This window comes from Pestalotiopsis fici, assembly GCF_000516985.1.
Source record: "Pestalotiopsis fici W106-1 unplaced genomic scaffold PFICI_Scf_6, whole genome shotgun sequence".
Lineage (NCBI taxonomy): Eukaryota > Fungi > Ascomycota > Sordariomycetes > Amphisphaeriales > Sporocadaceae > Pestalotiopsis > Pestalotiopsis fici.
This window is the reverse complement of record NW_006917096.1, coordinates 2007522-2028354: the sequence shown is the minus strand read 5'-3', so window position 1 is coordinate 2028354 and position 20833 is coordinate 2007522. Positions and strand designations below refer to the sequence as shown.

General features: G+C 49.8%; 7 protein-coding genes across 7 annotated transcripts; 2 read left to right on the top strand and 5 right to left on the bottom strand.

The window, feature by feature from the left end:
* Window positions 1–1822: 1822 nt before the first annotated feature.
* PFICI_09085 (Non-specific lipid-transfer protein) lies at window positions 1823–3262 on the bottom strand (the record flags this gene model as incomplete). The annotated part of the gene is made up of 2 exons (XM_007837666.1): window positions 1823–2705; window positions 2769–3262. 2 exons carry the CDS (start codon window positions 3260–3262, stop codon window positions 1823–1825), a joined length of 1377 nt encoding a protein of 458 aa, XP_007835857.1.
* Window positions 3263–4637: 1375 nt separating this feature from the next.
* Window positions 4638–7244, bottom strand: PFICI_09084 (uncharacterized protein; the record flags this gene model as incomplete). Its single annotated transcript, XM_007837665.1, has 3 exons — window positions 4638–5221; window positions 5277–6063; window positions 6144–7244. 3 exons carry the CDS (start codon window positions 7242–7244, stop codon window positions 4638–4640), a joined length of 2472 nt encoding a protein of 823 aa, XP_007835856.1.
* Window positions 7245–8468: 1224 nt separating this feature from the next.
* PFICI_09083 (uncharacterized protein) lies at window positions 8469–9762 on the top strand (the record flags this gene model as incomplete). The annotated part of the gene is made up of 3 exons (XM_007837664.1): window positions 8469–8591; window positions 8671–8978; window positions 9054–9762. The coding sequence occupies 3 exons, from the start codon at window positions 8469–8471 to the stop codon at window positions 9760–9762; spliced, it is 1140 nt and encodes a 379-aa protein (XP_007835855.1).
* Window positions 9763–10142: 380 nt separating this feature from the next.
* Window positions 10143–10586, bottom strand: PFICI_09082 (Metal homeostasis factor atx1; the record flags this gene model as incomplete). The annotated part of the gene is made up of 2 exons (XM_007837663.1): window positions 10143–10324; window positions 10496–10586. 2 exons carry the CDS (start codon window positions 10584–10586, stop codon window positions 10143–10145), a joined length of 273 nt encoding a protein of 90 aa, XP_007835854.1.
* Window positions 10587–11659: 1073 nt separating this feature from the next.
* Window positions 11660–14148, bottom strand: PFICI_09081 (uncharacterized protein; the record flags this gene model as incomplete). The annotated part of the gene is made up of 2 exons (XM_007837662.1): window positions 11660–11944; window positions 12133–14148. 2 exons carry the CDS (start codon window positions 14146–14148, stop codon window positions 11660–11662), a joined length of 2301 nt encoding a protein of 766 aa, XP_007835853.1.
* An 860-nt stretch (window positions 14149–15008) lies between these two features.
* Window positions 15009–17767, bottom strand: PFICI_09080 (uncharacterized protein; the record flags this gene model as incomplete). Its single annotated transcript, XM_007837661.1, has 6 exons — window positions 15009–15032; window positions 15091–15378; window positions 15427–15486; window positions 15546–15771; window positions 15835–16191; window positions 16242–17767. The coding sequence occupies 6 exons, from the start codon at window positions 17765–17767 to the stop codon at window positions 15009–15011; spliced, it is 2481 nt and encodes an 826-aa protein (XP_007835852.1).
* Window positions 17768–18550: 783 nt separating this feature from the next.
* PFICI_09079 (uncharacterized protein) lies at window positions 18551–20499 on the top strand (the record flags this gene model as incomplete). Its single annotated transcript, XM_007837660.1, has 4 exons — window positions 18551–18827; window positions 18896–19538; window positions 19591–19698; window positions 19791–20499. 4 exons carry the CDS (start codon window positions 18551–18553, stop codon window positions 20497–20499), a joined length of 1737 nt encoding a protein of 578 aa, XP_007835851.1.
* Between the last annotated feature and the right edge of the window lie 334 nt (window positions 20500–20833).

The window sequence follows — 20833 nt, the reverse complement described above, 5'->3', positions numbered from 1 at the left end:
CCCACATCCACACCACGTACTTTCTCGGCCCAGATCGACCCCCAAACCATAATGGAAATGTTGGCTTTAACATAGTTCTTGAGGTTCACGAATTCCTTTTTGAATTTCTCGCTCGGGTAACGAAAAACCCACGCGGTTGGGCTCGAGGAGGAGTTTTGGCAGGAGGACTCGTCGGAGTAGATCATCTGTGCTGTTAGCTATGGCGCGTCGACAACTTTGTATGCACGTACCGCCTTCACCTCGTCCAGGTTCTGTAATCCCTAGCATGCAAAGGCATATCTGGCCCTGGCGTCCTCCTTGGATAATGGGATTCTTTTCTGGGACCTCCATTTCCGGAGTTTTTCCTTCTGGAGTTGCCGTCGCACCGTAGATTTGGATACATCAAAGGGTAGACCTCGGATTACATCTCTCCACGACGCGTTACGGTTCCTTTTGCAAATTGTAAGCATGCTACGTCGCTGACGGTCCGTAAAACCCTTACGCCCTCTGCTAGGTCTTTTTAAGAAAGATTTGTAGAGTTTGAGCTGGTTTTTCCAGCGTTGAATGGAGGAGCGGCTGGTACGAAAGCGACGCGCGACTTCGCGTTGAGACATTCCACCATAGTGTAGCCCCAACGCGAAGGCCTTTTTCTTCGGGGAAAAGTCCATACCGGGCTTCTGATCCCGTAGAATGGGATTCAAGATTTCGTCTAGTTCATCGGCCATTTTAAACGTGTTGTGGTAAAAAAGAAAAGAAGGTGTAAGTCGCGTATACCACGCGTAACGCGACTTTTTAAGTGGGTGGACCGAGTAAAATTGATACCCCACTGTAGGCAAAACCCACACCCACGCACGCGCCTACCGAGGACCCTGGCCGTGTTACGACGCTCGCTGTATCTGGTAAGCAAGTCACAGGCTTTTAGAGCATACATGAATCTTGTTTCCCAGCAATCAGTATGCAGTCTCTTTCTAGAATCCTTCCATCTTGCAAGCCACATTAATCAATTGAACACAGAGCAATCGAATAAAAGAGTCAATCACTCTAGAATGGGAAGCTCAGCGACAGTGTTCACAGGCTCAGTACGAGTACAGTACGAGCACAACACGAATACACACTTCATACCTACACATAGACACATATTAAATAGATATTTGTTACTGGCGGCCAATCCACTAGACTTGGCAGCCGGGTCCGACAAACAGCGCCTAGTCTTACGTATCCCGTACTATAAGTGCCCTAGTCCTCCGGCGAGGTTTCAGTGATCCACATGTCAAACAATACCCACCATCCCGGAGCAGCAGAACACTTTCAGTATCGGTTCCTAACTGACCTTTTAGGTACGCATATTCCTTTCTCACCATTCTTGTCAGTGGTTCGGCAAAAACGGAGATCTTCGGTCAATGTCCAGCTCCTGTTCACATGCTTTGACCTAGGTTTACTTTTCTGTTCTATTTTCACCTTTTACAAACCCGAACTTTTCGGATTCTCGAGGCCATGTTATTGGGCGCACCGATTTAGAACAATTCCCCGGGTGTGCCGAACGGCCGACAAAATGTTTGGGGCAATTTTCAGGTGCAAGTGTCGCATCAAGGCTTGATGAGCCTCATGCGGCTCAAGAAAGTAAAGGGGGGTGAGCGTTTCTCATCACAAAACACGGCAGATGATTTTCTTACGCCACAGAACTTATGGGACTAGCGAGGCTGATATAGCAATGCTTGTTTTGTTCTTCTTAAATGTTTGAATATACACTGCAAACTGGAATAGCTAAATTAAACCAAGGACTGAATCATTTACCAAAAGGCATGTTTTTCTTGTGGTTGGCCTTGAGAAAACACACTCCAAACTAGAATCTCGCCTCAACCTTCTGCTCGGTGTCCTGCAGCGCCCAGTCGCTCGACCTGTTCTTGCTGCGGACGGCCGTGGCCTGCGCCGCAGTGAAGCCCTTGGCCTCGACGGCCGGGTTGTAGCCGAGCTTGTTGGCCTTGCCGATGGCGGCCGAGTCAATCTTGGGCGCCTCGCTCCGGTCGGGGCGGCAGTAGACGGTGACGACGACGGCGCCGCCGAGGCCCAGGTTGTGCTGCAGCGCCCACTTTGTGTGCGGCACCGCGCGGTTGTTGGCCCAGCCGCGCAGGTGCCAGACCAGCTCGGCGCACTGCGCAATGCCCGTGGCGCCCAGCGGGTGGCCCTTGGAGATGAGACCGCCCGACGGGTTGATGACCATCTTGCCCCCGTAGGTGATGTCGCCCCGGCGCACCATCTCGTGCGCCTTGCCCTTTTCGCTCAGACCCAGCGCGTCAATGGTGATCATCTCGTTGGCCGAGAAGCAGTCGTGCAGCTCGCAGACCTGGACGTCGCTGGGCTTGATGCCCGCCTCGGCCATGGCCGTCTTGGCTGCGTATTGGGTCATCTCGTAGCCCATCAAGTCAATAGAGCTCTTGGAGAAGAGACTCGGCGCGTCTGTAGCCAGGGTCTGACCGGCAATGAGAATGGCTTGATCCTTCAAATGAGGTCGGGCATCCAGGAAGTCCTGAGATACAAGAACCGCGGCTGCACCACCGTCCGAGGTAGGGCAGCATTGAAGCTTGGTGAGAGGTTCGTGGATCATGGGTGCTTTCTGAATCTGCTCCAAACTGTAAACATCTTGGAACTGCGAGTATGGGTTGCGGATGGAGTGTTCATGGTTAATTCTGCCAATCTCGGCAAAGTCCTCGGCCTTGGCGCCGTATCTGGTGTCCAGTTAGTTATAAAATATTCATGGAATGAGTGAAACTAGATGTCGGTATACTCACTTCTCCATGTACTCCCGGCCGGCATTGCCAAACATTTGAGCGGCGCCGGGGGCGTTGGTCACACCCCGTGTCGCAGCCATCATCTTGGCCGTGGTGCCAGTGGGGTTCTCGCGGTCATTGAAGAAGCTCTGGAGACTGCCGCGCATCATCTTCTCGAAGCCGACGACGAGGACGCAGTCGGCGCCGCCGTGGGCAACCGCCATGCGGCCGAGGGCCAGGCCGGTGGAGCCGGTCGAGCAGTTGTTGTTGACATTGACAATGGGGATCTGGGTCATGCCAAACTGGTAAAAGACGCGCTGGCCGCAGGTCGAGTCGCCGTAGCAGTAGCAGGCAAACCCTTGCTCGACGTCGTCGTAGCTGATTTGCGCGTCGAGCATGGCCTTGACGCCCGCCTCAAAGCCCAGCTCCGTGTAGTCGACCTTGCCTCGGGGCTTGATGAACTTGGTCATGCCCACGCCCAGCACGTAGACGGGGGCTCTCTTCTTTGGCGGCATCTTGGCAAACTAGGTTTGTAATGTGTGTCTGGGTTGGTTCTATGTACTTGTCCAAACTACTATGCCTGGACTGTTTGTATATGTAAGTTCAAAGGCGCAATCGCAAGTTGTCGGCTTCTCTCCCCAGGTATGAAGATGAAATATCAATACAAGTATCCGAGAAAGCCGGGAACTGTCTGTAGTTGCAGCTTACAGATTTAAATAGCGTCGTCGGGAAACGGCTTTCGTTTTACAGCCGTGGCGAAACCCCCCCTAGATTCACAGCAGACAGTTGGCTGGGAACGAGATGCCAGCCATTTCGGGAATATCTTCCCCATAATCCATCGGCCTGACAATTGCGGGGGAGCCGAGGTTGACTTGTCCAGCGGTTGTCGGTCATTCGCTGGGGGTTAATCAAGACAGGGCAGGATCCGCTCAACTCGGCGCTGTCGCTCCACTGGGCTTATGGTTACCCCAGACTGCACGGGCCACAACCGCGCTCTATGGCTTGCTAGTGTATAATTTCACAGTGGAGTAAACTTGGCTTTGGTCAATTTACCTAGGTTGCCAGGCACGTTTTTTGTTTGTATGAACCTTTGTGATTATCATGATGAGGGATAAAGAGATTATATTAATGCTTTATGCCAGATCATAGAGTCTATATATACTCAAGAGTTGATTTGGCTACTTGAAGAACATACATCATTAAATGCCTACAAAGAAAGAAGTATTGCGAGCACTCCAGATCATGCCTCCATCTATCAACCATCATCACTCATACATCAAAGTTGGCGGATACCGAGGCAAGATATAGTTTTATGAGCCCTCATATCTCCTCATATCTCCTTGTCACCGTAATTACCGGAACCGAAAACCCCGGGAATCGGCGGCCGTTGTGATTTGAAACCATTTGTTATCAGCCACCAATTTTGTTACTGAATCTGCCCGTGCGGCCGCACTGAATACATAGCTGAACCACGGGAAGCTAAATCCCTATCCAACTTGTGCAGTGTTCTAGGCTGGAAAACATAAACCTTGGAATGCAAATTTATATTCGGCTCAAAGCAGGAGCTGAGTTACATGTTATGTACGGATGTCATGAATCGAACAGGTCAGACCCAACACCAAGCAGCTTCCTCTCCAAAAAGCAAAAATGCTTGTTCCCAGTTTTTTTCAACAAGAAGACCACGCCAAGACCCAATGATATCGCGCAAGGGGGAATCCTGGCAAGCAACAGAATGATAAACGTACACGAACACGCCTCGGGAAACAGTTTCTCGAGATGGTGAAGGAGAACAACCAGAGATGAGAATGAAAATAGCCCAACCCTTTCCCCCCAGATGCGCCCCAGTTCATGCCAAAGAAAAAGAATTCACAAAATGCCCTACCCTTTCCTTTACATCAAGTCCATCCCAGTCCAGTCGTTACCGCTCCATAAGTCATTCAAATCCATTCCAATGAGTTCCAGTCCCGAGTTGAGCTCTGGGTTGGGCATCATGGGCGCCGCATCAGTCGTCGGCGGCAGCAACCACGGCATCGACAGCGGAAGCCCATCACGGTGGTACGGCGCCGTGCCCAGCTGCATCGAGTTGACGGGTGTGCCGTCGGCAGAGCAAGGGGGCGTCTGCTTGGGCCGCCCCGGCGTCGGGTGCTGGTCCTGACCACCAGGACCACGAGACATGGGCCCAGCGGGGGCACCACCATGCCCGTCCTCGGCGTCTGGATCGGGAAACGGTGGTATCTGGTATGCCAGTAGCTTGTAGTGCAGACTGATGAAGCGTTCTGCTGCCGACGCCTTGGCATTCTCAAACGTCTTCTTGCCTAGATGGGTCTCGAGGAGACCCAGCGCGGCGCACATGGATGAGTAGCCCCACGGGTCATTGTTGCCACAGCGCAGGATGCGGTCCTCCTTGATTGATATCATGGTCGCAATGAGCTTGAGCGTTTCCTCAATGTTGCACATGACCAAGCTTGTTGAGCCTGGCAGGGGGTGTTAGCCAACAGTAACCACAGACTTCAAATAGCATAACTTTACCTTTGGGCTGATGCAGCGAGACGCTGCAGAGGCTTATTGCCGCGTGCATAATGTCTTCCCGTAGATAGTAGAGCGTGCGGATACCCTTTTGGAAGAGCCGATGGTGCATCATGGCAATATCACGAGCCGCTGTGTAGTACATGAATTCGGCATACTGATACTTTGAGTTGTGTTGCCTCAGTCTAAGATATGGTTGAAGCAGTGGGATCAGATATTGCCGCAACTGGATATGCAGCAGCGTGTGTGCAAGCACGGGCTTCCGGGAGTCATTGGTCTTGTTCAGCTCCTCGTTATCCCATGGCGGCAGGCCGTCAATCTCAGTCGTGATCATCTCACAATAACTAGTGACTCGATCCCAATCGAGATCCACCATTGGACCCGTCATGACTCGGTTGAGCTCCAGCCTCGTCTGAAGGCTTTGTCTGGCAATGTGTTGGTAGGATGAAAACGTGTACTCGCTTGCGCTTTTGGGCGTTGGCAGCTCCTCGGTTTCTTCGTCGAACTCGTCGTCGTCGATGTTGCGCGGGGCCTTTGCATCAATGGGCAGTTGGCTCAGAAGGGTGGGAACGCCTTGGTCAAATGATGCTTGGAGGTCAAACTCCATAATCGTTGCCCATAGCCTTCGGCGCATTTCTCGGTAGTAAGGCGTGATTTTGCCCGATACCTCGTCGCCGTCGCGGTGTAAGCCGACCATGATACCTTCTCTCAGCAGGGAGCCAGAATTCGTCCAGTATTGTTTCTTCTTTATGACGTTGGCTCTTTTTGCAAGATATAATAAGCACATCACCTACATTATCTTGTTAGTCTCTGAGTAACAGTCACATTCGGTTGGGGAACAGAGGTATGGAAGGCCCGTGTAGAACTGACCTGATAGTGCAACATCTTTCTGTGCTTGTGGCTTTGCTTGGCCAACCACACATCACACGCTTTTGTCCATCGTTCGGCCGTTTGGAAGGCATTTGATTTGACGCCGACATATTTCGACGTCGTCTGCATATCCATACAGGCTGATGTGGCGAGTACAGCCAGAAGTAGCGCGGTGAAGGCACCAGTCCTTGTCGGGTTCGGTTCCCAGAACTTTTCATAGTCGCGCTTGAATGTAGGCACGTGGACGATTCGATGCAGTTGTTCAAACTGATCAAAGTAGACGGCCACCAGGGAATCGGTCTCCTCTCTCGATGGTACAAGGGCCTCGAGGTCGGCGTCTGGTGCCTCGAACAATCTTTGCCGGTTTTCGCCCCTCTTCTTGCGGTCCTTGTTGGCAATGTTGAGCGGACGTAGCCATTCTTCTGCTGTTTCCCTCATAAAGGGCGTCAAGCCTGTCAACTCCCGGAAGCACGACCAGGCGTTGTGCGGGCCAAAGAATCTAGTCTTGAAGTTGTGACCTCTGACAAACTTGAAGTCCAGTCCATCCGAGCCTGGCTTACACCGCCGAAGGAACGACGGCACCGGAATGTCTAGTGGGCTGTCCTTGGCGACGACATCCTTGGCCGTTGATGGCGTCGCTGCTATCGTCGTGCCGTCTACTGATGTCTGCTTTGCCAAGGCGCTTCGCAGTTGCGCAACTTCGAGTTCCAGTTTGCGGATGCGGTCGTGATCCTTGGCGGCATCCTTGAGCACGTCTTGTTCTCTCCGCATGCCGGGGCGCGTCAAGTCGACGGGGACAGTCCGACCTCCAGCGACTCCTACATTTGATCCATTGGCGACACCAGCAGCAGAGATGGGGACAACAGTCGCGCCGCCAGGTCGAGTCTCGTATGTACACTTTTCCGGTGTGCCGGATTTGATACAACGATCGCAAGGCAAGTCTCTTGAGCAGGACAGCTTGCGACGACGGCACTCTAGGCATGAGAGCCTCACTCTCTGGCGTTTCCTGGGTCCGCCGTCTTCGTGCTGGTCATCGTCGTCCTGAGTGCCATCCTCGGAGGGCTGTGGATGCTTTTCTTGATCGCCTGCTTGGCTGGACATGGCTGAGGCTGAGCTGACAAAAAAGATCTCGGCTCGGATTATGTCAAGTATAGGTAGACGATAGACCAATAGTAAGGGAAGGGCGCAGACCAGTTAGATCCAGGTAATGGGCTCACTGTCCACAAGTGCGCGTGACTAGATGAAGAGGTACCCAGCAGGATTAGGTGGGACTCAAGCCACAGAGTAAGGATCTTCGGTTAACGGCCTATCCTGTTTTGCTGCGTGTACTTGGCTCTTATCAGGGTGCCTGAGAAAAGAAAATTGGTTATAGAAAATTGAGTCCGAGACAAGAGTGTGCCGTACTATATTGCAGCGACAGAGCCCCTAGACCCTGCTATACTTTTTTCTTGCTTGCTGTGTAAGCCACGTCACCGACTTCGGTGTGCCTCTTGTCTCGAGTTCACATAGAGATCAGATTGATTAGATTGTATGTGACGAAAAGCGACATTGCTGTCAAGTTGCGCAAATGGGGCCTCCGAGAAGGTATTGTACTGTTTAGTGAGGTGGTAGCCTGACAGCTAGTGCTGAGTCCGACATTTTGCTCGGTCTCCGAGGCTTGTCTCCGAGCTTCATTAGTCATGCCCTGTCCCGTTTGTGAGAACTAATCCCCCAGCGATCGTCTTCATGTGCCGTATCTCGGCACATGCTGGAAGGAATTTATGGTAAATTTTATACTCTTCCGTATACGATACTATGACCAACACTTGCGTCGCACTAAGAATAGTATAGTATAATAACTTTCAACCTGTTTCGGTAGGCGTCCCGGCGAGTGCCCGGTGTAGTCATACTGACAAAGAAAGGGACAAACCTGAGCAGCCAATGATGGCGCTCCAAAGCCCCAGATTTCGATGTCGTTTCTGGAGTACTAGTGCAATGGGTCCAATGCTTTGCTGGATATAGCAGGCGGTGTATCCGGAATACTGCCGAAGAGCCTCTGGACAACTGTAACACATGGCAGTATCTGCTCATCAGTTGCTTTCGGCACTCTGTAGGACCTAGGTACACGCCAAGGTTGTATTTAGCAAGCGCGGTTCATAGCGGGCGCATCCTTAATTGCTGATACCGTGTGTGCCTGGCGCTTTGGTGAGATGTGTCAAAGCCTCGAATCCCTCGAACAGTAGCGCGGCAACAAGGTCAGACAAGGGAGACACGCCCGTGTCATTGTTTCTTCTCCTCGGAAAATCTTCATGATCATGACTTGAGGAGTAAACCACCAACCAAGCCATGTGTTGTTCGCTGGCTTCCATGATATCGGGCTGCCTGCTCTTGCAGGTAGCTTTAGTACAATGCGCAATCGTACCGGGTAAAGCCTTTGATCGATTCATCAGCATATGGCTCGAGAATCAGGTACGTTGGGAGTGCTTGATTCGGATTTTGTAATCTGCCCATTCCCGAACGCAGTACTAATGTGTACGATCAACTGCAGGACTTTGCGAAAGTAATTGCAGACCCCGACTTCATCGATCTCAAGCGATACGGTATCTCGCAGACGAAATACTATGCACACACGCATCCTAGCCAGCCAAATTACCTCGCATCGGTAGCTGGCGACTACTTTGGTCTCAACCATGACGATGTGGTGCGACTGCCCTCTAATGTATCTACCGTCGTGGACTTGCTGGAGGAGAAGGACATTAGCTGGGGAGGTTATTTCGAAGGTAACCCAGGACCAGGCTACATGGCTGCTGGCAGCTATGCAGTAGACGGCACCTGGGACTATGTCAGGAAACACAAGTAAGTCGATCTTGAGGCATCATTTCTTGAGAAGGACCGTGTGGGCAGCTCTTCTGACACGCATATTCGCAACAGTCATTTCGTTTCTTTCGACAGCGTCAACAAGGAGGGCCTGAGACTCGCAAAGCTACTATCGTTCCGCGACTTCCAGCGGCACTTTGCAGCGGGCATAGTCCCGCAGTTTGTCATGATGTCGCCAAACATGAACAACGACGGACATAACACAACTTTGGAATATGCGACCAAGTGGGCACACGAGTTTTTGCTACCGCTTCTAGCTGATGGAGCCTTTGCCGAACCGACGGTCATTCAGCTGACGTATGACGAGTCCGAGGACTATGGCAAGCCCAACCAGATCGTCTCGCTGCTGCTGGGCAACGGTATTCCCAAGTCGTCCCAGGGGACCGAGGATGGTGAATTTTACACGCACTACTCGGTGCTCGCGACAGCCGAAAACAACTGGGACTTGGCCAATCTTGGACGATACGATGTTGGCGCCAATGTGTTCAAGTTTGTGGCTGACGTGACAGGATACGTCAACAAGGACCCGGAGAATGCAGACAGCGTGGACAATTCGATATCGTATGCCGGATTTCTCAACAATGAGTCGTCCTTGGAGGTACCGCCCCCGAATTTGAAGCTGACGGGGGCCGGTGGGCAGCCAATACTCGAATCCATCCGCAAAGCATGGCAGACGGACGAATTCAAGGCGTCGCCCTACGATGGTAGTGGGAGGGTCTTTGATGGTGACAAGAATGCGCCCGAGTACAAGATCCAAGGGTGAGCGCCGGTAGAGAAATGAATCATGAATCCTGTCAAACTGCATTTACACATCTTGGTATTCGCATCATATCATGAGCGTAAAAGTCAATTCAACATGTTGATGTATAGACTCCATTTTTGCATTCACGTGGCGCAATAATAACGCAGTAGAAATTACGTGGCTTCAGAAAAAAACATGTAGAAATTCCATGACGCTTTATTTATTTGACCGCTAATCACAATGCCGGTGCACCTTTTCCAAGGGCACCGTGGCAGTTTGGGGCATTCCTTCCTCTTGGAGTATTCATCGACGTGCGGTGCCTGCCTATCTATAGCCCCGACCGCTTCTTTTTTTCTCTTTTTCTTTCTGTTTTTTACACTTTACGCATATTGATCCGCATCTTAAGCAGCAGCCGAGACCTCAGTAGGAAGCTCAATGCTCCTGCTGACACCGTCAACCTCACCGCTGTTGACCTTCTTGCCCGTCTTCTTGATGGTCTTGAGGACGGTCTCGTAGTCGAGCTCGGGCTTGGCAATGACGGTGGCCTCCTGCTTCTCGAGGGAGACGTCGTAGGACTCGATTCCTGTACATCATTTTTTCTGGTTAGCCCTTGGCCAGTGTTTGGGGAGCAAAAAAAGTAGACATGATGTGCAAAGGGGCGGCTCAGTTCGGCATGATGCGCCAGGACGCTCAGCATTGTCAAATCACTCTCCTCCAAGACGATGCATTGTATGCGAAAAGGGTTTGAACTCACCATCAAGCTTCTTGAGGACTCTATCAACAGCGCCGGAGCAGCCGCCGCAGCTCATGGAGACGTTGAACTTGTAAGTGTGGTTGTCGGCCATTGTGATGAATGTGGTGATTTGGTTTGTGTTGGTCGGAATGTCCAAAGGTGGGGTGCGCGGGGTGTTTTAATAGTTGAGATTCGGGATCTCTTAACAAGGTCGTCGGGTTCTATTTGGTTGGTGGGGGGTATCTCAAGGTGTTGTTCAGGTATTACAAGAGAGAAGGAGAGATATCTACAACCAAGGCACGTCTTTATATATGAATGAATTAGCCCCCGTCTTTGTTCCGCAGCTTACCTATTACTACTCACTCTATTCCGTACGCAGCACTGGCATTATTACTAATGGGGGGGTTGAGCAAGTTTATCACACGGACACGGCGGCAGAAGGTCGATCTGAGCCAAGCTGACTGACCTACAACAGCCACGTCCGCTCCTTTTGGAGGAGGGGTCCTACTACTACTACGTAGTACCATTTTATTATTAGCCTAGTGCTAAGTAGCACGCGAACTCCGTATCAAAAGTCGACATCGCATACAGTGACAGATCACAAAGATGCACTATTGCCATCGCAATCATGATTGCAAATCAGCATTTTAGCCAGTGGCTTTCCCGAACCTCTCGTGTATTATTCAGCCCCCATCCTGTTCCTTCCGCACAGTGCGGCGCATCCAGCTCACAGGGAGCGCTGAAACGAATCGGTAAAGACGACTTGGTAGAGGCTGAAACTTGCTCAATGTATGGGCTGGTAATTTTAAGCTCGCTTTGAAACCTGCCCTGTTCATTGTCTGGTCTGACCATTTTGGACGACAATACGGCAAATCCAATGTCCAAAAGAAAAGACACAGTTGCAAGATCTAGGTTCGAGGTCGCTTTCGTATTGCAACATAGAATCAATATTTGCTCAATATTGCAAAAGCCGGGCATGCGCGTACGTACATGCCATCCCATCTCGATCTGCACTGTACCTGATCAACGTGTATGCAACACGTGGCCATCCCGCCACGGCTCCCGGGTACTCCAGTCTTGGCAGGCATCTGGGGTCCAGTATTCTCTGCATAGCTATAATACTTGACGTTACTGATGACTATATTCCTATTTCAAGGTTTTTTAAGATCAACAAATCGCGAAACATCAACCTCTGCTAGGCATGTCGTCGTCGGTATCGTCCTCAACTGTCGCTTGCCTGCCCCCATTGTTATTGGAATTATTCGCTGAGCCTGGAGCAACATTTGGCAGATCAACATCCGAGTCTTCTAGTGCCTCTTGAATAATAGCGGGCATGTCGTCATCATCGTCGCTATCACTCGGCCATCCACCAGGTGCCATGTTGCTGTGCTGTTGCAGATTTGACGTGCCATCAGCCGATGCATGTGCAAAACGTGTAGGCATGATGTAGTCGACAAAGGCCTCCCATCTCTAGTAAGTCGATGTGTTAGCATCTTAAGTTTTCCCGCGGTCGAGTAGAATCTCCAGCAAGTGCTCGGACTGCAGGTAATATAGGTATTTCCCGAGCCAAATTATGGGACCGGGAAACAAATTCTCAGAAGCAGAATCATCCAGAGAAACTGCAAAAATTGAAGACACCACGGGGATTTAGTACTTACTCCACGTTGTTGTTCTTGGTTGGTGTCGTCCTGCTCTTCATCCCGATCTTCCTCTTCCGAGTCATCTGCTGGATCGACCACATTGCCATCAGCATTCGGGTCCAAACCTGCCATTGCTTCTTCCAAGGCTCGAAGTGCGTTGGGTGGTGCGCCTTGTCGTCGCGCCATGTCAATCATGCGTAAGATCGCATTCCGTCCGCCCACATTGGCCAAGTTGAGAGCTTGTAGTCCCGTCCCAGCTGCGGGAGGTTCTGGGTTCCATGGTAAGCACTGGGTTTCGTAAGAAAAGATGTTGTCCTCCTGAGTAGGTGGAAGGGGGTCAAAGTCCCAGTTTGGAAATCCGTGCAGCATCCCTCCAGGAACCAACCCCATCAGTGCCGGCGTGTTGTCTAGGTAGACGAAGCGGCCAACATTGCGGCCAGCAAGCGGTGGCGGTGGCAGGGAAGCTATCGCTGGCTTCTGCGCAAGGCTGGCAGCTTCCTTGAGCAATCCAAGGGCTTGTGAGTTCTCCCACAATTGCTTGGTCTGATGGATATATAATTCAGTGAAGAGTTGCTCGTGATCGTCGCGCGGCTCCATGCCCCATATTGCACGTGGAACATCTTGGTTGAGTGACTTGAAAAGAGCGCTATACAGCCAAGGAAGTCGTTCCATACCCTCGACTGCCAAGGCCTTTGCACCCGCGGTATCCTTCTGCTGCAGCCGAGCAAGCACAACAGTCTGCCTAATGTAGTCCTGGGCAGTGTCGCAGTGGTCGAGCGCTTCCGAGTCGCAGAAATCAATAAACCATTTCGACTCGTGTGCACGGATTGCCAGTGGATGCAAAAAGTGGATGACGCCATAAGGATCACTCAAGTCCATGCTGAGAAGAAGTTTCGCCCATTCCAAGGCTGTTCTGTACGTTCCCTTCATGGTCAAGCTCTTCAGGTAGTGATACACAGCCAACCAGAACTGTCGATTCTCTGGTCTTCTAAAATCGAGTCGTGCCTTGCCCTCCTCCATTTTCTGGCGAAAGGCTGATATCGATACTCGACCGAAAGTGAATAGTGCTCTTTCACACAGATCACCAGCCAATGCATTGTTCTGGTCCTGCTTCGCCACCTTGCTAACCTGGATCAATGTGGAGATGTGATACGGGTGCCGATGGAGGAAATGGACAAGCTGCATAGGGTCGTACATCTGTACAAGCTGGAAGAAAGTTGTTTCGAGACTGTTGTAACGCTCATCATGCGCGAATCCAAATTCGACAGTCCCACACTTTGTATCCATGGCTCCATCGTTGATTTGCTTCATAGTGAGGCCATCTGTTGCAGCGCGTGGCCATATCTCCTTTCCGGGCAAAAAAGGGTTGCGTCGAAGGGTGACTTCTGGTAGCGATTTGCCTGGCACACCTTTGAGGTAAGTCTCGAGATCTACGTTCTGCTGCAGCTGCTGCATGCCTCGCCGCCTGGTGCGATTGTGCTCCTCTTCCTGTTCTTCGGCATGTGCGGCCTCCATGGCATCCCGCCCAAAGAGGTTGCGCATCTCGTTAAGAACCTTCAAGTGGTAGGTATTGATGCGCAAAAGCTCACAAATCCGTTCGTAGGCTATGGTGGCCGGTGTTGTGACGGCGTGGGCTGCATTGCCAGACGCTTGCGCCTTCAAGTTGAGTTCGCGGAGAGCTTTCTCAATCTCGTCATCATGCTCGGCTTCGGCGGGTGCGTCCTTGCTGGAAGTCTCCTCGACGGCCTTTTTGGCCTTCTTCTTTTTCTTCTTGTTTTTCTTGGCCGACGTCTTTGGGGCCTCTACGGGCTGTGGCTCTTCCTCCTTCTCAGGCTCCGGTTCTGGCTCGTTGTCCTCGTCGTCATCGTCTTGATCGTCGTCGCCACCAAGAGCTGCGAATCCAGAGAAAAGACTAGGTTTCGGCTTGGCGATTGGTATGTCGTCCTCGCTCTCCTCACTCTCCTCCAAGGCTGGCTTTTCGAGAGCCTCGAGCTCCCTCTGCTTCTGCAGCTTACGGAGCTGCCTGCTGGACATGATTATATTTGTCGCGACGGTTCAAGGTACTTCAAGAATTCATAAGAAGTAGCTACAGTAACCCGGGTGCGCCTAAAGTTCAAGTACGCACACTGCGAAGATCTTGCTGGGAGATTGACGAGGGAAAAAGCAATTGTACCTCGCTGGACACCTTGGTGGGATGAGGAATTCAATGGTGGGGCAGGAATGATGTAAACGGCGTGTGTGTCATCGGCAAAATTGCTAAATGGCCTAAACTTAGTGTGGAATATGGACAGTTTATAGCTATAGCGGGCCAATCTAAGACACTACTTTCTTCGCTCTTCTTCTATACTTTTCATATTGCTCAAATATTTCCAAGCGTATATAAAATGTTGTCATTCAGGTTTGTTTCACAGAAGACTGTAGGCAACAGATGCGCTATAAACACGAAGCACAGGCTCAACAATTCGACCATTCCTGTACAAAGTAGCTTCTGCTACTTTCCGATGATTTCTTTCCCCTGCTTTTGAAGATAATGATTCCAGAAAGCATCACGGCACAATTTCGAGATGATAAAAATGAATTACACCGAATATCCTACGCGAATATCGCAAGTTTCGTGCTACATAAACGGACCGTAGATGGTTCATGTATATACTTCGGTCTTTTCAAAAGCAAATCGCCTTCTCAGGAGGTGGTAAGAAGCGGCAGGGTTTGATACTAATCTCCATTATCTGCTAGTATGAGCCTGGAAGCTGACTGTCCAGGAGGAGAGAGATGATCTGCACAGTGGTAGTGTACACAAAATCCGTTTTGTTGGGCACTTTCACCAACTCTGAGTGATTTCGGGGCACCCAGTACCTGTTCTCACGACCAATGACTCCCTGATCATCAACCCTTCATTGAGGTGTAGCTTCTGGTTTCTAGTGAATTCAGATGAGAGAGCTGTTCTCTAATCGAGGCAGGAGCAGAAGAACTCACCCAAATGTCCGGCGATGGGTTCGTCTCATAGAAATGGTGTACACTCAACCTTTCGTTGCAGAGTGCGAAACGAGTGGCCAGATCTTCCAGGTAGCGCGAAGGTCTGTCGCCTTCATCAAGACAAATACTCCTAATCATCTCAAAATTTGGCTGTTTTCTGACCGCGTTTAGAAGTGACTCGTTTCGAAGACCATTCATAGGTACGCCATAGCCCAGGAAACCGATAGTCTGATCCGAAAGATTGCCAGAAGAGCCGTGCGACCTGTGTTTGTGCGCTTGCACCAAGACCTAGAATCGATTAGCTTTATTGATAGAACTTATACTCAGAAGACGCACTTCTTGAATGATCAACCCGCCCATCGATTGTCCTAGCCATATGATAGGCCGTTCATCAGTCTAAGCAGGCTTGTTAGTAATAGCCAAGCATGTCTGCGGAACTGATTGCGGATATTCACCTTTGTCATTCTACGAAAGTTTGTGACGAAGCTTTTGCAAGTACTTGCAATCTCTGGTACAGATTGATTTGACATTGAGTCTGGTACTTTTGAATCGTAGCCGTACAGTAATATTCGGCAAGACGGGAAGCTTTGCGGTAGAAAATCCCGCAGCCACATTAGATCACCTTGAGGAGCCCTGAATGTTCCAAAGGCATTGGTACCTAAACCTTCAATTGCGATGATACTTCATGATAGTCAGCAATGGTCCCGGCGATTATCAAGAAGCTGGTCATGAATTTAAACTTACTCCAAAGTGGCTGATTCGCCCGAATCGTATAATGGTGTGAGCCCTAGGAAGCTCCTATCAAACTCAAAGTTGTTGTTAACAACCTGATGTTGCAACTTGTGGATAGTTTCAACCAGCGTGAGATTGGACATTCCAGGAAAAGTTACGGTGGCGTGTTTCTTCCAACGCGCATCTCGAGAAGCCCTGGCTAGACTGTGGATCTTGCAGTTCCATGCAAAATATTGCTCAAGGGTTTCACGCAATTGCAACTTGGAAATATCTTCGGGTATGTTCATGACGCGGAGTGTATCCGGCCTATCATCTGGCAATTTCCTGGGCATAGTTGGACGGAGAAATTTTTGAATAGCCTCAGTGGAACTGCTCGTACAATTAGTACAATGTATTGGAGATAAAAGAGACTTGCTTACGCATGTTTCCACGCAGTGGACCTTGTTGTACTTTCGATTTGCTTTCCCAACGATTCCCTTTGATCGTTCGAAGTGTTGATTTTGATCGGCGTCGCATGTGTATCATGTGACGTCCTAGCAATCACAGTGCTTGTTGCAATCTGAAATCTTACTCGGCGGTTGGCACTGTCATCGCCAAGGGGTCTTTTGAGAGTATTCATACCCCCTGAAAGGGCCATGCTTCGTTTTTTCATGCCAAGCATGGGCCGGCCTCCATTAGCAAGATCTAGATCTTGGATCAAAGAATCAAGCTGCTCAACCAAAACTTCACGGAAACCTTGTTCTAGTTCATCTTCCAATCGATGAAGAATACGTCGGTATATGACATTATGTAGATCGGTATCATTTATGTCTTGGCCGGCATCGTCAACGCCAATGTTCGGATCGAGGCAAGCTTCAATAGCCATTCTCGTCTTGTCTGTGAACTCGTGATTGCATCGCCTGAAGACATCCCTTGCATTGATGAATCGTGCAGCGAGATCGTCTTCGTCACTAGCCGACACATTGCAAGTCTCTGAGAGGATCCTAAATGGTGTAGCTTTATGTACTTCCATCAGGACTATAGCAAGTCCAATCAGGTAAGGATATGGAGGCAATAAGAGGTCGTCTGGGTCGAATTCCTCTTCATCTCCATCATTCGCCCTTTCTGATGAGGACTGACCTGTAGCCTCATCGTCACCCAGTGGTGTTCTGATATAGGGGCGCATGGGAAGGCCATCAACTGATCTGAAAAACATGACGTTATCTGAGCCCCACGTTGGTGAAAGCCATGATGTTTTGTGAAGATGAAGGACAGCGTAACCGAGCATAACGCTCAAAATACGTTTGATTCTCTCGTTGAGCAAGGTTACGCCGTCGGTCAGTAACTGTGTGAGAGACACTGGAGCCTTTGATTTGTCGTTCACTAAATCACTCTCTTCTGATTGCAGTTTCCAGAGACAGTCTTCCTCCAGACAAAACTTCAGTCGATAGTCCGGGAATCGTCTTTTTGTATTGAGGATGTCTTTGCATAATTGATGGACGCGGCGTCTCTGGTCTCGGCGCCTTATGGATCTGCCACTATTCTCTCCTGTTGTCTGATGCCGAGGGACCGCTGAATGCATTGGCGCACCAGTTTGTACTCGAGCTTCTTGCCAAGTTTGTTCCAGTCCAAAGTAAAGGTCAAAGTCGCAGCTAGTCACTGGTTCCCTGTGTGTTCCCAATGATAGTTGCACGATGTACTTGTGTATAGGCTCACAAGTACACCGGCGTGTGGCCTCGAGCACCTGGAAGAGCGAGCCTGCGGCCGACCGAACATCTTCAGGTGGTTTCTGCCTTATCTTTCTTGGTGCAAATTCAGATTCAAAGATTTCGGTATCTGTCTTTGATAGTACCGCTGTACAACCGTTGGCTAGCAGCTGAAGAAGAGCAAGTTGGTTCTCTTGGTCCCCGAAAGCAATGCAGTCACGTAGAGCATTACGCTTGGCTTGAGGATCGTTGAATCCCATGGCGAGTAGGGTGTGCAATTTTTGCAAGCCGGGAAATGTCCATCTTTGGTCATCTTGTGAAGCGTGAGCTACATAGGGGTCGATGATCAATGAATCTAATCGGTCCAAAGCATCACACACGAAACTCTGGATTAAGCCTGAATGCGTCTTCCCGTCAAGTAATTGTCGAAATCTTAAGCATCGTACAAAGAGTGTACAATAAAAGGATTTGATATCTAGATCGGATGATTCATGCTGAACAAGAAAGTCGGCGACTTGCCGGAAGTCATCTAGTGCGGCGAGTAAGGCTGAGAGAAGTCGAGGAGCATTTACCTCAGACTTCGCCGCCATGTCGTATCCCCAAAGAGCTCTGTCAAAAGATCAGCGGACAAAAGTTGAAGGAAGCTGCACGCCAGTAAGTATCCACAAGTTGTTCTTCGTCAGGAGTCTGGTACATCTCTGACGTTTGATCTTGGTGTTCGTTGAGTTGAATAACTGTATATGTGACTAGGTTAGGTGCATTTTGAACTTGTCGCCCCTCACTCCAGGGTGCAAAACCAATATGCGTGTGGCACTGATGCAGCCCAATGAGCCAATATGAATAAGCGAGCTCAGCGAAGTCCTATGCTGCGGCTGTGTTCTCAGTCTCGGCGACACCTCTGGGCCGGGCATTCAAAGCGGGGTTACAAGTAAGGCTGCAGAACATAGTCAATTTTATATTCCGGTGATGCCACGAAGCATTTCGTACAGTTCTTACTCCAAGGACAATTCTTCTTACGTCCAGAACTCTATACAGCGTCTGAAATGTTGAAAGATGAAAAGGCTGCTCCTATATCCGCAGGTGCCAGGGCCTGTCATATAGCCTTTGAGCGATGCCTCCAGAGTGCTTCTCATCCGATGCTTGGTGTCCGTCAATACTCATATACTGAGGATCAAATGGCGCGATTCTCGATTTGGACATCAAATATGGCCGTGTTCGCTGCTTGGAGATTCAGTTTGGATTATCGTCTTCGCGAAGCAGATGACGTTCAGAGATTGATGCTAGGCATGTTGGAAGTCTTGAAAGGTCGGATATCAGAATGTGTGTCAAATTTCTACTCCAGTTGGTCTTCAGAAGACTGGCTTAACATCATGACTAAAATTAAATAGGTGTAACCTTTATCTCAACCTTGCCTGATACACAATACCACAATCTCCAAGTTTCGTCAATGCAAGTACACGCCGACTTTGAGAGACTGACAACGGCTCTCGCATCTCAAGTTGGGCTATTCCACGAAGTCTCCAACGTGATTCGAAAAGCGAGTAGACAAACACAAAATGAAATCGCTGCATCATCATTTCGTATCAGAGATCAGGAAGGTAATGATTTGGAGAATGTTCTCCAGGGCTTTCTTGACCGCAATATTCGGGATCGCTTTCCTCACAGTAACTCAATAATTCGTGAAAGACTCGCGTCGACCATGGTCCTACGTCGCAGAAGGATCCTGTATCGACGCGCTCGCTACGCAACAACATCAATCGAGCCTCAACAGACGCCAACGGATCCGACAAGAGCAACAAGCCATGTTCATTCAATTTCGAAGAGTGCTACCACATTGAATACAGACAATTTTCGAAGAGCATACAGCCCATCAGCCGTCTCAAGCGCCTCATACATAAGTGTTGGTGCTTCGCAGGATTGGGTCTTCCCATCGCCCCCACCGACTCCAGAAGACCCCTCTGTCGAGGTGACCTGCCCGTACTGCCTTTACGTCCTTCCAGGCCATGAATTTCAAAACGAGACAAGATGGAAGTAAGTTATCACGTCAAAATTTGATAAGGCTAGCTCAAGAATTTATTTCAAGGAAGCACGTCTTGGCCGACCTCGACCCACTGGTTTGTCTATTTGACCATTGCGATGAGCCACAAGTTCTTTACAGTCATAGAAAGGACTGGTTACAGCATATGCACAAGTAAGGAAGAGCTACACATTTATATTTGCCGAAAACTATATTTTTCGTTGTCTGTTTGTTCGTCGCTTCCTCAAATTAATACTGTAATATAGACACACCGAACGTTGGCATTGCAAAGCCAAGTCTCATGGCTTGCGGAAATTTGGAACATTCGAAAAATTCTTACTTCATATGAAAGACGACCACACGAAGAACTATAACGACTCGCAAATAGACCTTCTTGCGGAGAGGGGAATTCAGTCTGATAGGCAACTATTTGAGATTTGTCCTCTCTGCGGAATCTCCGAGAAACATGACAGCGTAACTCAAGGCAACATGATTAGACACATCATGGGTCATCTGAGATCACTGGCTTTAAAATCTCTTCCCCCACTCTACTTGGAGAATGATGACGCCGTGCCCGACGATGAAGATAATTCACAACAGACTCGCAGCACAATCAAGAATTTTGCAAGCGATAATGACGGCCCGTCTTCCTTCGATTGGTTGCTTGAGCCTGAATCTCCATCCTTGGATGTTGTCACACGAGATGGGCCGCACACAATCGAATTTCGTAACAGCCCTTGGGAAGATTTATTACAAACTCAAGCGACAACCTCACAGCCTATTCTGGATCCGGGTCCATCTGCTCTATCAGACGCTATAGCAAGTCCCAGTGAAAACCCACAGTCACAACCTCAAGAGCCGGAAAGAAGAGCGTGGGAAACCTACGAGACTAAAATCAGGGAGCTATACGCAAAGCACACACTGAAAACGGTTCGCGAAATTATGGAGAGAGAAGATGGATTCGTCGCATCGTGAGAAGCCCCTCCTCCCCGAGAGAGATTTCCTTAATAGACTGCTAACACAAAGAGGAAAAAGAGTCCGTGCCTACAGACAAAAACTCGATGAATGGGGTCTGACGAAGTATAAGCCGCGCTACACGATGTCGCAGGAAACGAAGCCGTAGGCAACGAGGCCACAGGAAACAAAGCAACAGGAAACGAAGCCGCGGGGATTGGAAACCGTCAGTGCCTTGATTCGAAGAGGATGTTGAAAGATTATAGCCGTTCTGCTATGGTGTCCGCCAATGATCTTGGATTATTTACCCATAATTGTGTACCATGTACCTCCACCGTACAGTGGACAAACCAGC